Here is a 17,497-nt window from a genome sequence, read left to right on the forward strand (position 1 = left end):
AAGTGGAGAACGGATCTGTTGGTACGACGATGGAGGAGTTGGTGGTGATGGTAGTTGCGGACGTTGAAGGGAAGAAGAGAAAGAAGAAGAAATAAAACCCGATCTAAAAGAGGGAGGGATAAATATGGAAAGGAAAAAATATTAGTGGACCCCTGACGGGCTTAGGGATGAAGAGGGACATATTTATTGTGTGATAAGGATATTTGTATAGAGCATCAAAAGTAGGGACAAAAGTTCAATTTCCACATCTTTCAATGAGAATTAGGTTTTGATTTTAGTTTTTGTTTCTAGGTTTTGATTTTAGTTGAAGGTTATTTTAGACATTTGGTTTTGTATCAAGAATACCCCAAACCAATTTTTTGGTCACTAGAAATCCAAGTGAAGCCGCTCTATTGGAATGTGACGTCCCAATAATAGTTTTCTTAAAATAAGAGTAGCTTGTTTTTGAGTCAGATCAGATGTAATGAGCTGATTCAGACGAATTAGGAGAAAACAAAAGACCTGTAAGACTTTCTCCAACTAATGGAATTGGAAGCTCTTTAGATATACAGTGTATAACATATACTGCATATATACAACTGTTTATTTATTTATTTATTTATTTTCCATTCGTACTCAGTTTTTAGGGCATGTTTAGTCTCCCTCTCGATCGATCTGGTAACACATCAAATGTAAAATTAAAGTCAGAATAGGATAAACGACGATTCAGAAAACTATTAAGTTCTTTTTGCAATCGATTATTGTTTCTCGGACGCCATGGTCGATGCTTTATCGATAATTCCGGCAGCTGTTCTCAGAAACCTCGCTGATAAACTTTACGAGAAGCGCAAGAATGCCGCACTTGAGGTTATCCCTATCATTTTTCTTCCATAATTGATTTTTCTATTTTTATTTGAAGTTAGGTTATTTACTCGTTTTTCTATATGGAGTTTCTCAACTGTATTTTTCTTCTGGGAAATCGTTGAATTTCATTTTTAGGTTGAAGGAATTGTCAAGCAACTGGCAATTGCTGGGGATCACGACAGGATTACTGCCGTTATCAGTCTTTTAATTACTGAATTTACCTACTCCCCTCAGGCAAATCACCGGAAGGTATCACCCCCTTCTTAACTCCAGTTTTGATAAATGATCGGTTTACTTTTGTCATTTTTTTCTAACAAATTATTCTGTATTAGGGTGGATTGATTGGACTCGCAGCTGCAACAGTTGGTTTGACTACAGAAGCTGCTCAACATCTCGAGGTAAGTTAAAAAATTAAATAGATTTATGATATTCCAAGTCCAATGAACTGCATTAATGATATTTTTGTCATTATATTTTCAAGGACTGTTTTCACACTTATATCCCCAATTGACACATTTAAGGGCCTAGATTTTTCTAACTAAACCCTTTTGTTATGAATGCTGAAAAACTTTAAGTAATATGTTTTTCCTTTTCCCTCTTCTTTTTAACTTTAATTGCATCTCCAAGGAGCAGTTTCTTTGATATGGGAGTGTTATTAGTACGTATCTCTTAGCTATATGTATCATGCTTTCACCAAATAGACAGATACTCCTAAATTCCAGTTTCTTTCATTAGAAGTACTGCGATTTGTTTAGCCACCAAATTGGTGTACTATATCCGGATCAAACGTAATCGATAAATTGTTCTTAGACTGAAGTTCTATTGTAATTTGCTTATTGGCAATATACTTGGGTGTATTATCTGATGATTCTGATCAGTCTATATTAGCAGAATAATACTTGTTTCAATTAGCAATAGGCTAGTCTAATACCAAACTGAATGCTGTTTCTTCTTATAGGGAGATTGTTTAGTTCTGGTTGGTGCATGAGAGCATGTGAAGTTATCAGTATAAGACATTTTCTGGTCGTCCATAGATTATGAGTTACTTATTTAAGTATTTGGGTTTCAATGTGCACATCTACCGGTGTAGGTCTTTGTGTACTCCTGGTCTTTTTACCAAGACTTCTAATATGAAAATGTCAATAACAGTCAGAGGTCAACCTACTTGTTCCTTTGTTGAACTGATTATCATTATTATTAGAAGGTAGAAGCGTGGAAAGTTTTGATGCATTTTGATTAGAATCCACGATCCTGACTTTAACTTGTTTTTGTTTTGCACTCTTAAGTAGCTATCAAATGAAAAGTTTGCATTCCTAACAAGGGAGGAGCAAGATATAGGGACATCACATAAGAGCTTTGATATAAAAAAGGAAATGAACAGATTATCTTAGTGAAAAGGACGACTTTAAACTGATTTAAGATTTTTTGGCAAAAAAAAAAATGCCTTTCAGAGAGTGAAGAAAAATATAAGGGTTTTGTTTTATAAGGTAGTTACTGGCTGCAGTTCTCTGAGTCTCTCCACTAAATTCTCCATCTCCCTAATATCTTTCGTAAATTCAGTTTTCCCAACAAAATATTCAGTTCTCATGATTTTTCTTTTCTATTTTATTGTTTTAACTTATATGTTCCCATCACTCACCCAAGTTTAGACTCTTATAAACAAAAAAAAAAAAAAACGAAATAAAAAATAACGGTGTGAACTATTTAGCTGCTACGCGATTTGTGCAAGAAGGCTCTTGGTGCTTTTTCTTTCTTGCATATTCCATCTTCAATGTATTGAAGTTTTAAAAGCATGAATCCTATGCTTACCTATCATAAACGTTTTGAAGAAATTGTCCCTTCTCATGCTTTATTTTATGTATTTTACCATCTGTAATCCTTTTGTTTGGTTTATAATCTCCCAGCAAATTGTGCCACCTGTTCTAAATTCCTTCTCAGACCAAGATAGCAGAGTTCGTTATTATGCATGTGAAGCACTTTATAATATTGCAAAGGTGAGATCCAAGTGTAGATTTGTCTTTTTTTTTTATTTATGCACAATCAGTATGTCGAGTCTAATTCCTTTTCCATTCCCACTCTGCAGGTTGTAAGAGGAGATTTCATAATATTTTTCAATCAAATCTTTGATGCACTATGTAAGCTCTCAGCAGACTCCGACGCCAATGTCCAGAGTGCTGCACATCTCTTAGATCGCCTTGTTAAGGTGAAAATCACTTTTTTTTTCTTTATTCGTTTTATGGTCATAACATTGATAAACATATATTTTTCCAAGTTTAATCTATTTTTGTTGGCAAGCAGGACATTGTAACAGAAAGTGATCAATTCAGGTGCATGATTTTCCTTTTTTATTTTGTGACTACGATGTACATTAGGTAAATTTGTAAGTTTATTATTGTGGTTATGACTCACTTTATTCTGTTTCATTTACAAAACATTTCAGCATTGAAGAATTTATACCATTGTTACGGGAGCGTATGAATGTCTTAAATCCTTATGTCCGCCAGTTTTTAGTAGGATGGATCACTGTTTTGGATAGTGTTCCAGATATTGATATGCTTGGTTTCCTACCCGACTTTCTTGATGGTAAATGTTGCTACTTAAGAAATCTAATGAGTTCTCTCGATGCCACAGTTTTTCTAAACTCATTATCATAGGTGATAGTTTGTTTGCTTACTAAGAGTGTAAATCCTTTTACAGGTTTGTTCAATATGTTGAGTGATTCTAGCCATGAAATACGGCAACAAGCGGATTCCGCGCTTTCTGAATTTCTCCTAGAAATCAAGAATTCTCCAGTAAGACTCCTATGTAATATTATAAGAACCCTGTACAGTGTGTGGTTCCCTTTGCATCTTAAATAAGATACTAGAATTATGTGTTATCAAGCATATGAAAAAGGAAACTTAAAACTTGTTATTGTTTATGTGAAAAAAATTTAACTCGAGCAGTTACTGTGAAGTCTGTAGATTATGGTCGCATGGCTGAAATTTTGGTTCAAAGGGCAGCTGCTCTGGATGAATTTACCCGGCTGACTTCAATCACATGGGTAAGCGCACTACCTTAGGGATATAGGACCTCTTAAGTCTTACATTGTACCCTATAGGCTATATCATTTCTCAGTCTAATTTAGGAGGTTAGGTAACAAATCCTCCTTGGTAGAGAATGGTTTCGCTTGTTACCGTATCTCTATTTGTCATTTGGAACAGAAGAGAATGTCCAGTCTAGTCTCTGAATACATTTATGTGACTCCGCAGATATATGAGTTTGTCAAATTAGGTGGCGAGCAGCTTGTTCCTTATTATGCAGACATTTTGGGTGCCATTCTGCCGTGCATATCTGATAAAGAGGAGAAAATAAGAGTGGTATATAATTGATCTCACTTGCTTAGGATTATTACTGGGGTATATGTAGATGTTTGATCCACATTTACTGTATTTTCTTGTAATTCAAGGTTGCCCGTGAAACTAATGAAGAGCTTCGTGGGATAAATGCTGATCCAGCTGAGGGATTTGATATTAGTGCGATTCTATCCATTGCAAGGAGGTGCGTTCTTTGTGACCTTGGACGTATTATGCTTTAAAGGTTGCCACTGTGTCTGTATTTTATGGGTTATGTTGGATTTCGTGTTCGTGCAGGTGGAATCAGTTAGAGCGTTTAGTTTCGTAAACATAACTTGTTGTATTGGCAATGCCCATCTTTATATTTACTATGAAATGTGTCTAACTAGTAAATGCTAGGGTACTTTTCCTTCATCAGGCAATTATCTAGTGAGTGGGAGGCAACTCGAATTGAAGCCTTGCACTGGATAGCAACTCTTCTGACAAGGCATCGTGCTGAGGTGTGTTGTGCTGTGATGTTTTTCTGTTACTACTAATGTTGCCTTCTCACGTCTGGAGGTGTTCATAAGTTTTCTTTCTATATTTGAAGGCATCTTATAGGAGTGTTCATAAGCATTCTGGAAGAGTGTACTTATAGTATAGTATGTCGTTGATAATTACTACTCCTAATTAGAAACATTTTGGTTAGAGAGCTGAAACTGAACTCCATAAAAATTAACAGCAATATGGAATTTTCGTTCTTCAGACTGCAGTTCCGTTGTTCTTTTGTTAAAGGAAGTGCTTATTTTTTTCTTTGTTGCCTCCCTGCTTTTCTGCATTCTATTATTAGCGGGGGGTCAATATGTTGTACCTGACTGTGAAACATCATCAGCGTGATGGTACATACTGATTAGTTTCAGCTTGAAGTATGTTCTCGAGACAAGTAAACAACTTACCGGAGAATGAGAAACATAATCCATTTTAATTATTATAAACACAGTTTTCTCTTATTTGATGCTGGTGTTATTTTCTTAAAAGAATGTAAAGCTCACCGGTATTCGTTGAACAGGTCTTATCGTTCTTGGATGACATTTTTGACACTGTTCTCAAAGCATTATCAGATCCTTCTGATGAGGTAATTAAGATTTCTTGCATTACTTAGTTCTGATGTGCTTTCTAATTCTTTCTGAAAACATATTCTCTAACTTTAGAGCTTGAATATCTCGCAAAACAGAAGTATTTGCTAATGATGTAGAAAGAATGATTGGGAAATATAGATCACCAGTGCTTCTAAAGTAAAAAAAAAATATAATTAATCTGTTTCTCTGTTAGCTACTACCTTTATCTACTGTACAGTGTCATAGTTTTGCAAGGGCGGGAATTAGATGAGGGTTTTATCACTTTCAAAACCTTTACGGGCCCAGTGGGATATGGTTGGGTAAATGAAAGCATAACTATTACAGCTTTGAGTGACTGAAATCACTTGTACGCATTGGTTTCCATATGTGGTACACTTAACACTTCAAAACTTTCAGTATAGTAGGACAATTTTCCCCCATAGGTCGGCCTATTACATTCTTATAAGGAGCATGTTCTATATATCTGCCAATAGTATCAATATTGATAATGAATGAAATAGTCCTATGATATAGGTATCTGGACCTGTTTTTTTCTGTTTCAAAATGAAGCAGGATTTTATAATATATTAGTTTTCTTCATAATATTGGTTAGTAGGAGTTCCCTATGGTTTCCAAGTATTAACATAAGAATGAAAGGTACGATGTACTTTTATCATTTGATTAGTCGGAGCAGTTCTGATGTTAGAAGCCAAGTGAATTCTACGTTTAGAAGTCACAATACTTAAGATTCCTTAAAAATGTGTAATTTTTTCGGTCCATTAACTGATGCATATAATGATGGCAGTTAACTTAAATATGATTTCCTTACGTTGGGTTATTGTTATCTCAATCTTCTATCATGTATGTACGTTTCCATTGCAATTTATAGATTTTCAGATTTGCAGGTCCTTTGTTTTTTTCTTCTTTATTTTTTAGCGTAGCTACTATTCCGACTTACTGACTTATCAGATGTTCCGTATGACCATTTACGGAATTTTCTGATGCATCAAAACTGACACACTGAACGGAAGGCTAATTTCGGGTATCTTGATATTTTTGCAGGTAGTTCTCCTAGTTCTAGAGGTGCATGCATGTATAGCAAGAGATGCACCCCAATTCCGTCAACTTGTTGTTTATTTAATGCATAATTTCCGAGTTGATCATTCCCTTCTTGAGAAGTGAGTTTTTCAATGCAGTCTTGAGCAAAATGATGATCAATCGTTTACATGTAATTGGCATGTGTGATCTATAAAAATGTTTAACGTAGCTTTTTGTTTCTCATTTAGGCGTGGTGCTTTGATAATCCGTCGACTTTGTGTTCTTTTAGATGCTGAACGGGTTTATAGGCAACTATCCTCAATCCTGGAGGAAGAAACTGACTTGGACTTTGCATCCATCATGGTTCAGGTAAGGTTTACTTTCCTCAATTGCTGACCATTGTCATATATGCGTATTAGAGTAGAAACTGCGAACTTACAGGTTTCATTCTTGCATTTTCATTTAAACGTCAGGCTCTGAATCTGATTTTACTCACTTCGTCTGAGTTGTCTGAGCTGCGAGCGCTATTAAAAGGATCCTTAGTTAATGCTGCTGGCAAAGATTTATTCGTCTCTTTATATTGTTCATGGTGCCATTCTCCAATGGCAACAATAAGTCTTTGCCTGTTAGCTCAGGTGAGTACTCAACCTATCAGATTATCTTCCATAATTGAGTTAATCTGGCTACTGAAAAATTCTAGCATCTTTGTTCGTTTCTGACAGGCTTATCAACATGCTAGTTCTGTTATTCAGTCATTGATGGAGGAAGACATCAATGTCAAATTTTTGGTCCATCTTGACAAGCTGATTCGCTTGTTGGAGACTCCAATATTTGCTTATTTAAGATTGCAGGTGCGCCATGCCTTAACCATATATATCAATCACTAAACATATTTTTTATTTGTGTATGCAAATAACGTAATGGAAACACTTTTAGGACCTTACTCGTTAGCCATATGAGGAGGCCAGCAGATATCATGCATTTAGTAGATATAGCTCCGAGAGGGTGTATTGTGTCATTCCCAGTCTATCTGGTCTCTGCCAGAGTTCTTAAATTCTGAGCTCAGTGAAATGCATTGAGAACTGTTCAAATGTTAACTATGTCAGTGTGAACCTTGATATATTGTCATTACTTGTCAAGAAACTAAACACAAGTGTTATTTCTTTAAAGTATCGGTGAAATAATATCAATTATAAGTTTTCACTATATAAATGACCCTCAGCTAGTTATAATTTATTTATTTATTTTGTGTCTAGAAAGGGCATACACAAAGGAGTTTGTAACGTGGACCTAAACATTGAGTTGGTTAATCGTGGATATGGGGCTTGAGATTTGGTAGTTAGTGCATAGGTGAAGAACACATATTTTTGTTTTCAGTTGGGCACTAGTTTTGGTTAGATGTGCTTGTAGTCCCTTGCATAAACCTTAAAATAACACTTGAATATTACTGTGTAAAAATGATAAGCGACTGATCTAGCAAATGAATATATTATGTTAGTGCAATTTGTTTTCTGTTAGTCTTAAACAACGAATAGTGGTAAGCAGTTTACTAACGCAACTTCATATTTGCACTGTCATAAGCGTAAAGACGAATTACCAAAAATGTCCCCTATATTGGACCACTCCTTAAAACTTATATTTTTAGGAAGTTGCTTCATATGATAACTTATGTCATACTTCAAAAGTTTGTACGTGCTAGTGAACATTATACATGAAGTGTTTGAAGTCATGGTGTTGGTCTTGAAAGTCATTAATAAAAAATTGGTTGTTCCACAGATTCCTGTTAGAACTAATTTTATACTATTTGTAGGCAACATTTTTCATTTGCCATAATACTCAATTGTTCCTGTCAAAATATTGTCAGATTTATTGCTAAATCTAACTGTCTTACAGCTCCTTGAACCAGGAAAGCATGTGTGGTTGCTAAATGCTCTGTATGGTCTTCTGATGCTGCTACCCCAGGTATGCCAAAGAAGTAAATATGTTATTCATACATGGATTTGTTCGCTTCCCTTAGCTATTCTAGCATCGCATAACCAAGCTGCAAAGGTTGTGAAGGAGAATTTGAATTGCTCTTTGTAGTAGTAAAAAATATGAATAGAACTTGTGTCCGCAAAAAGTAGCATTGTAGTTTACAAACTTTAGCACGTGTCGACCTTTATGCCTTGAATCTATTTATTCCCAGTGAAAGCTGTTTTTGAATTTTCCATCATAAATAGTATGTGCAAAATATATGCACAGTTTTTGTATTAGTAATATTTTATCAGTCTCTGAAGAGGTTATGAAGGACGAAATTTAGGCTGTGGGACATCTTATAAGAGCAGATCAGAATTCAGTAAAGTCTGATGTTATATTGTGGATTAAGAAAGCAATTTGGGTACCGAATGAAGAAGGGAGAAGTTGGGGATTGCTGGCCATGGTTTGATGCAATATGACAAACATGATTGCGATCCATGTCAATAACTATTGGAGTTGCATGTTTGTCAGCTTTACTTTGAGTTGAAAATTTCAAGGTTCTCTTCAGAGTAACGAATTCAGGTCTGCTTGCCATGCATGATCAGGGACGCTGTTTCCTATTCTAACCAAACTAATGTATCTTACTAATAGATGGTGCTTGCTTTCCTTTTAAAAAACTGTCTTCCACCAAACTGACTCGTAAAAGAAATGAATATCATGTGCTAACTTCCCGTGCGGCGTTTCTTATTCAGATCTAATTCATCCGATTCATATCCCATTGGTGTATTTATCGGGCATTTCCCGCTGTTTATCAGCTATGTCTGTTTTCTTGAATGCAGCAAAGCGCAGCCTTTAAAATATTAAGGACCCGATTGAAAACTGTTCCTCCGAACTCCTTCAATGTTGCGCAGCTGAAGCAAACATCTCAAATTGCAGAGGATAGTGACATGAATCAGGTTACAGGAAATGCACATAATGTTATCAATTTTGAAATGAGGCTGCAGCAGTTCCAACAAATGCAGCAACGCCATCGATTACATACAAAATCGCGATTGCAGTCCTGCAACTCCACTTCGTCCAACGCGCCACAGGTAAATCATCGTTGATTATATACACTATTATAGTGGACAACAACCGGCAGTGCTTTCATTGTCTCCACGTCTATCAATATTTCCTGTGATTCTCTTTGAGGACCACACATCACATATCATTCATGCAACACATGGGCGAATAAAAGACACAATTATAACTTTTGATCTGGAAAATGCAACAACTTTGTCTGGAGCCAAGTTTTGTTTGCCCAACTTAATATGGCCATCTGAAACATACCTTAGAAAGTCATTGGTTTAGTATAGTGGTTACCCACATGGTAAACAAAATTGTGGGTTAGACTGTTACTATGGGCTGTCAGCATTCCCTTGACAGGGTCTTGTTCTTTAGGAGTAGGTGAAAAGGTATTCACTCAGTCATCTGTATCTTCTCTAAAGAAACAAGCTTTTGGGTGAAAGAGGGTTAAATTTATTGACGTTGTACTTCATTCTATATCAAACGTGATAAAGTCCTAAGCATGGTTGCCAACACAGGTACGAAGACAAGAAGAAGCACGACGATCGTCTGTGGTGCCAGACCAAACCTCCCTTCCACCTTCAAGATCATCACCGCGTGGCCCATTTCAACATTAACCTATGCTCTTTGTTTGCTTCTACTTGTCTCGCTTCAGACATGAAAGTGACAACTTTTTAGGTGTGTCCAAGGGGTGACACGGGGCACATGACTTGATATTGATTTGCATGCAGCCCCTGAAAGAAAGTAGACAGGCGAAGCTTCCCAAATTGTAAAATTGTATATTTTCTTGATTTATTTGTGTCGGATATCTGGAGGTTTGCTGATGGCAGGAGTTCTTGAAGCTGAAAAGAAATTAAGAGGATAAAAGAAAGCAATTAGCCATAGAGCTTGGGGGTAGTTCCTGAGGCATACTTTTTCTCTTCTTTATTTATGATCACAAGCCCAGTTGGTTCTCTTATTTTATTGATTGAAGGACATCACATGGGCAGCAAAAAGGAGGGTGTGATGTGTTGAGTCTGTTGAAGGTGGTGGATGTCATTGGTTGTATTAATGTCAAGTTAGAAAGATTATCATTATCAAAAAGAAATAAAAAATCTACTAGTGATTAAATTGTGTAATTCTTCCACCTTTTCTTGTTCCTATACACGATTAAGTTGATTTAGTGGTTTCATTTTTTCTGTATAATTTTGTGTTGCAACGAGTTTTCAGCAAATGGATTCCGGCTCTGCCTGCTAAGTGCTAACCAACTACCAACTGGTATGCTTCAAAAAAAACAACTACCAACTGGCTAATTGTGTCTGTTAGCATTTATATCTTACCCATGGCCATGGCGGGTATCTACATGTAGTAAACCCAAGTTTATAGCTTCCAGGAGACTTTCAGAACTTTTTTCAGATTGCATGTTGCCTGATGTTTTGACCACAGATCCTAGCTCGTTCGCCCAATTGCCATGAAATTTTGACATGTTGTAGAGGACTGCCATATGAAGAGAATGGTATATGACCCAACTCTAGACCCCATACCAATTGCTCCCAATTCGTCATTGAACACAGGGCAGTGTAAAATTTCTTCAGCTGAGTTTCTTTGAAAACATGTATCATGACTTTGATGCTACTTGTACACGTCTTAGATGCATGATAAGGATCTTAGATGATGTTAGTACACTTACTTTCTTAATTTTATAATCGTATTGGATTTCCATCCTTGAATCATTCTAATCCCATGTAATCTTCACATTAGGTGCCGAATAACGAAGTTGGGAATTATGAATCCAGTAATGATGGTTTGGGAAATCCAGGAGTTGTCGGTGACAAGACTTCCATATTTGTGCCTCAATATGATGAAGCGCTGGTCGTTGATACCGTGGAGGTAGAAGAAACTCTAATTGTGCCTCAGACGGTGGAACCCGAACCCGAAATAGCGGAAGCTACTTCTTCTGAAATTGTCTCTATGATCACCGATGCTGCTCCAGTAGAGAGAAACCGGAGGAATTGGCTTTGCCAAGTCCACGAACCCAGTCTGCAAACTGACGGAAGTTCTTGTACCGAGAATAAAAGCTTCTTCGAAAAAGCTTAGAAATTTCCTGGGCTTGAGGATACATATGCATATATCGAAAATCCGACTCTAGATGAAGATTTTACGGTGTTTTTGGTAAAAAACTGGGTTCTAAATTTTCTGACGACGAAGTTCGACCAAGTTTTTTCATATATACACATAGATTATCATTCATTCATTCACAAATCAGCACTTTCATTCTTCTATGAAGAGGGTACAGGGTATATACTTACTTTGGAGGTCTCCGAAGTACTCGAGGAATTATGATCGTCCGTATTAACGACAAGGGGTTCATTACTTCTATTTGGCTCCGAATCTTTGGAAGCGCCTTCATCTATATTCTCAGAGGAAGGTCGAACATCAGCACTTTCCGCCTCCATGATGACATCCTCCTGGACATATTATCAAGTAATTAGCATCTTCACATGAAACTTTTATGTCCGATGGTAAAGGAAATTACTCACGACGACTTCTTCTTCAACGCTCAAATCAGAAGTCGTCTGCTCAGCAGCAGAGAATCGAAGACCGTCAATACTAGACGGAGCAAAGTACTTTAACCAAATAACAAATATTGGTTTTGAGATCCTGATAATGCGGATGGAATAAGTCACAGCGAAAAATATCAACAACTCACCCGACTGGGGACTTTATGGTGTTGGGCAACAACTTGCAATTCTTGCTCCTTCCTTCTCCACCGTGGGAAATTTCCTCCGCTTCTGAGAAATTCACTTCAATTCGAGGTCTCACAGCACGACCCTCCTGCAAAATAAATTGATGTAGTAATTAAAGACGATTATACGAGTTGTATGAGGAATATGCAAAAGAATACATACCGGTGAACCTCCTGGAGATGTCTTTCGTTTGTCACCACCAGAAATATTCCTGAGTCTGGGACGAGAGGCACTCATCTCATAAGAAGGGGGATCCTTCACTAAAGGTTGGGAGGCCGTCACATAATCATTAAGACGCTCAAGATACTGATCCCAGAATTCCATATAACCTGGAGTCACGTACGTGGTTCGATCAATACAAGGGAACCAATAGGAGCTCCCTTCATCACGTGTGTGATCTAAGCAAGTCTTAAGTTGTTCCACTGATGGTCTTCTTCTTCTGAAGGTTGGAACACATTGGTCCATACCCATCTGACGGGAGGTTCTGTCAATATTATACTCCTCCACCGAAAAATCTCCATACGCTGCTGATATTATGTGACCGGGAGTACAACTCAGCATGAAAGATCTTTCGCCATCACTCAAATCAGCACCGGATTTCAAATACTTACTTTCTCCAACATTGAAAGTCTTCAGTTGAGAAACGTGAGGAGGAACCACCACCCAAGGACGGAAGTTGAACTCAGACTCGTCATCTAATATGTCGATGAAGCGTGTCTTGGACTGAATTTTCTTCGTAGACCAGCGCATAATCCTGGCGTTGTCTTTCTCATGGAAGATACGTCGAGCATCAGCAGAGTTCAGACTTTGTAAGACACTACGGGGAATGGGTGCATAGTTTCCGAAACGCTACCACATCAGAGCTTGGAGAAACATCGTGTTGGCGTTGCATTCAATCTTCATGAAGCCGTTCGAAACACTGGAGTCTACGACTAAAGAGTCCAGGTTAGAATATAAAGAGCCCAAGAATAAGCTACCTAGCGGAAGTTGTTCACCTTGAGCCAGCTTAATAGCAAATGGAATTACAAACGGCTTCAACAAGGTACCAACATCTTCAAACACATCCCTAGACAGCCATAAGCACAAGAAAGCAGCAATAGACAACATACCGTCGGGTTCATCAAGAGGGACGTCTCGTGGCCACCAATGTGTCAACCAATGAGCGTAATAACCTTTACCAAAAACCTTGTTGATTCTCTCCATCTCAGCTGTTAAAGTTTTGGAAACTGCTTTCTCTTTCGCTGTCCAAAGTTCTTCAGGAAAGTTACCTGTAATTGGAAGATGCAATAAAGCAACTACATCTTCCAAGGTAATAGTGAACTCTCCTCAGCTGCATATAAACGTGTGAGTTGGGATGCACCAGCGAGCAAGAAGAGCTACAATACCTCGTGCGTCATGAAAGATATACAAATATCCAGATGTTTGAACGGCCCTGGTAATTTGTGCTCTATCCAGCATAGCTCTAACACGAGGAAATCCTATCATGTGTCTAGACTATCCCGAGAACTTCTCTAAGGGGCGTCGAGAAAGCTTGAATTCAATCATTGAAGCCTGGAATAGTCCTCGTTCAAGACATAACCGAATAGCAGCACGAGGAGTCACCAATTTCTTTTGAGTGACCGTCCAGAAGGCGATATACCGGGGACTTGAGACGATTTTCGGGCTCCTGAACCTCAAAAAAAGCGTCATCTATGTTTGGGACATTCTTGACTCCAGGTGTTTCGTCTACCTCACCAACGGAAGTCTCATCCGTGCATGTTTCCTTTATGGAAATATCATCATCTGCGCACCTTTCATCTCTGGAAGCGTCATTGGCTGGAGAATCAGACATCCTCGCAAAGCTGCTGTGAAATCCACACAATGTTTCAGTCATCCGCGAATTCAATAAGATGATGGAATCATGCAAATCAAAACGCCGGTGTCTACAAAAGGTAAATCTTGAACTCTTACCTCTTTCAATTTCACTAACAATAGTGGTTGCAATACAAGAGTTAACACACGAAATCAATTCATTCCTTGAAACCTGCAGTAACGAACAACACTTCATTAGTTCATGAAAAATGATTTTCTCATAAAATCATAGACATAATTTTCATAATGTGAACATTCACACAACAGACCTCATGAAATTTACAACAAGACACTATTTCATCGTAAACAAATTGTCTAGTTTGAAGGTTACTCAAAACCCACGTCTTGATTTTACAAAGCAACAATTAATGCAATTTGTTCACGTAAATTTTCAGAATTTATCTAATAAGAACAAGTCCATGTGAATAAGATACGTCATCATGTTTCACGTAAAATATGTCACGGCTACATATATAAAAAAATCTATTTTCCTTCGTATTAGTGTTTTATTAAAAATGAAGGTTTATGCTATTTTGTGGAAGCTCACACCTCTTGTGATAAAATACTAGTTCACATGAAAGCTCATAAACAAAGTTTTATCACTGGACATAAATTTACATACATAAAATTACATGTATCTGTTTTCCTCGAATGAGCATAATCTTCTAAAACGAGGTTTATTTCGGTTTTGTGAAAGCTCACATCTATTAAGGTAAAATCTTGGTTCACATGAAAGCTCATACACTAAGTTTTATCACTGGACCTAAGTCGACATACATATAAAAAATTCCTTCTAAATCAGGGATTATTATTAGTTTTCAAAACTAACGATCGAACGAACATATGTTTAATAAATAAGGGTTTTTCCACAAAACTCACATCAACATATACCCATGTATATAATTTTAACATGATGGAAGCATGAACATCTCATGAAATCAGCAAACTTTGAAATTTTTTTTTGCACGTACCTGGTCGGTGCCGGCTGGAATTTGGCCGGACGGCGAGCTAACGGCGCCGACGGGTGGAAGACCGGCGAATTTTCTCCTGCTGCTCTTGCTCGGCGTGAAGATGAGAGGGAGGTGAAGGTGGTGCTCGGTTGTGGGAGAAATAAATAAAAAGGAGGATTTAATTCCTTTTATACCTAATTTTATCTCCATAACGTAATTCCTTGAGGATTTCCCTTTTGGGCCCGGCCCGTGAATCCTAAACCAACCAAGGTTCCACCGTCGAATCAGCGGTTCTACACTAATTTATGTTCACTAGATGATGCTCTATTATGCCGCTGCGTTTCCGCTCAAACCATGGTTTGCTCATTCAGTCGAAATCCGGTAATATCTTATCTTATGACTAAGTTCAATTACTTATTTTGTTTATACCTGGAAAATCACCATTCAATGCTGACTGAGGAACATGACTGATCCTCAGTAAGCAGGGGACTTAATGTAGATGGTGGATTTTCGACAAAGGGTAGAATTGTAAAACTATACTCCAAATTCGGCAACCGGATGAGTATTGAGACTCATGTCTCTCATTAAAGCATGAAAGCTCATGTCATAAATCTCTGACTGAGAAGTCTGTCTCTCAGAGTATGTGTAGATGTGTAGTCTCTCAGCTGAGGCCACAACACATCTCATGAATACTGAGCAATTTCAGTAATTACTCTGGATCCGGCAATCGGAGTATCGAGACTCATGTCTCTGTGCATGAAAGCTCATGCCACCTCTGATGGAGAAAGTCTCTCAGAGAAGATGAAGATGTGCAGTCTCTCATCTGAGGCCACGACACATCTCGTACTGTGTAGAATCGAAAGATTGGGAGGCTCCTAGACAACATGCCTGCTAGTATAGAGCGACAACGTCTTCGGGATGTAACCAGATTTTCCCCGACTATGCAAGAGGAATATGATACTCCAGCAAGTTCATATTGCTCAACCCTCAGATAATTAATGCTCCTAGACAGGAAGCCCTTCTAGTATAGAGCTGGCAATTAATTATCTTAAATCGTATGAATATCCAGCAATATTCTACGAGCCATCACCTGAATATCCAGCAACATTCTACGAATCGTCAATTAATCGCCTGAATATCCAGCAATATTCTACGATTCTTCGTTATATTTCGTCACTTCAATTTGTGGTTCTTCCCAGCAAAATTCCACGAGTTAGTGATAAATACTCAACGAGACAGGCATCTAAGCATCGAATAAGCCCAGAAAAAAATGGTGCAAGTGTACTTAACAAATAATGCACAGACCAGCATTTTGAATGCGCAAACGAACATTTCGGAAAATACGAATGAACGAGGAACCTATGCAAAATAGGAAGGAAAAATAGTAAAAATATTAGCAGAGGCGCCAGGGGACTGGGCTCACCAACCGACCGGTCATGTCGTGACCAGTCCCACGCCCAATTTTATATTTTTATCATATTTTACTAATTTTCCCTAAAATCATGAAAATTACCTAATTTCATCACATGATTTCATCAAAAAAAAAAAATTAGGGAAAGGTGTCGTGGGACCGAGCACCAGCCGGCCGTGGCCGGTCCCACACCTCACGCCCATTATTTTATTATTTCTTCTTAAATTATCAAAATTCCCTTGATTTCATGATTTTTCCCTAAAATCACCTAATTTCATGTATTTTTCTCTAAAATCACATGATTTCATCAAAAAATAATAAAATTAGGGAAAGGTGTCGTGGGACCGAGCACCAGCCAGCCGTGCCTGGGCCGTGGCCGGTCCCATAACTCACGTCCCATTATTTTATTATTTCCTCTTAAATTATGAAAATTCCCTTGATTTCATGAATTTTCCCTAAAATTACCTAATTTCATGTATTTTCTCTAAAGTTATAGAAAATATTAAAAAATTAGGGAAAACTTGTGGGACCGAGCTCTAGCCGGCCGACCATTCCCTAGTCGGTCCCACACGCCTATTATTTTATTATTATTTGGTGTTTTGTTTCCTGATTTTATGAAAACTCCCTGATTTCAACAAAATATCTTGGTTTTCAACAAATCCTTTTGATTTTATGAAAGTTAGCTAAAATCATCAAAAATTACATAAAATTGGGAAGAGCGGCTTGGGACCCCCGCTAATGGCCGACCGGCCATGCCTTAGCCATGCCGGTCCCACACTCCCATTCCCTATTTTTATTATTATTTTATCTCTCATGAGAGTTCCCTAATTTCACCAAACTCTCCAGTTCATGAAATTTCCCTCAAATCAGAGAAAACACATAAAATCACATAAAACTGGGATAAACATGTGGGACCGTGTCTGTCAGCCGGCCGTCCTTGCCCTAGCCGTGCCGGTCCCACACCTTGAGATCCCATGTTTTATTTATTATTTACATCATCTCATGTAATTTTGCCGGTTTCAGCAAAACCATGGATTTTGCATATTTTCTCCAAATGTTGCTCAAACGTGCATCACAAAAAATCAAAATTCTCAGGACTGAAGCACGGACACTATGGTGACACGGGCACATCCCCTTGACCGATCAAGGGTGACCCTGAGGCTTGCAAACAGCTGGTCTCGTATGTTTTAACGATTTTAACCTAATTTGCTCAGTTGCTCATATT

At 37.8% G+C, this 17,497-nt stretch overlaps 1 protein-coding gene across 2 annotated transcripts; it reads left to right on the forward strand.

Moving 5' to 3' along the window:
• The first annotated feature begins 522 nt into the window (after positions 1-522).
• Positions 523-10,519, forward strand: LOC113298380 (protein VAC14 homolog). Of its 2 annotated transcripts, XM_026547108.1 has the most exons (20): positions 526-846; positions 979-1,092; positions 1,176-1,241; positions 2,748-2,837; positions 2,927-3,046; positions 3,142-3,170; positions 3,284-3,426; positions 3,541-3,635; positions 3,800-3,886; positions 4,095-4,202; positions 4,292-4,383; positions 4,597-4,678; positions 5,227-5,292; positions 6,338-6,453; positions 6,562-6,682; positions 6,787-6,948; positions 7,036-7,164; positions 8,207-8,275; positions 9,109-9,360; positions 9,853-10,519. In XM_026547108.1, the coding sequence occupies exons 1-20, from the start codon at positions 757-759 to the stop codon at positions 9,949-9,951; spliced, it is 2,130 nt and encodes a 709-aa protein (XP_026402893.1). In that variant the 5' UTR covers positions 526-756; the 3' UTR covers positions 9,952-10,519. The 2 variants fall into 2 exon arrangements, with proteins under 2 accessions (XP_026402894.1, XP_026402893.1); XM_026547109.1 differs by lacking the exon at positions 9,853-10,519 and having other exon boundaries at positions 523-846; positions 8,220-8,275; positions 9,109-9,245.
• The last annotated feature ends 6,978 nt before the right edge of the window (positions 10,520-17,497 follow it).

This window comes from Papaver somniferum, chromosome 7 (genome assembly GCF_003573695.1).
Source record: "Papaver somniferum cultivar HN1 chromosome 7, ASM357369v1, whole genome shotgun sequence".
In the NCBI taxonomy this organism is placed as follows: domain Eukaryota; kingdom Viridiplantae; phylum Streptophyta; class Magnoliopsida; order Ranunculales; family Papaveraceae; genus Papaver; species Papaver somniferum.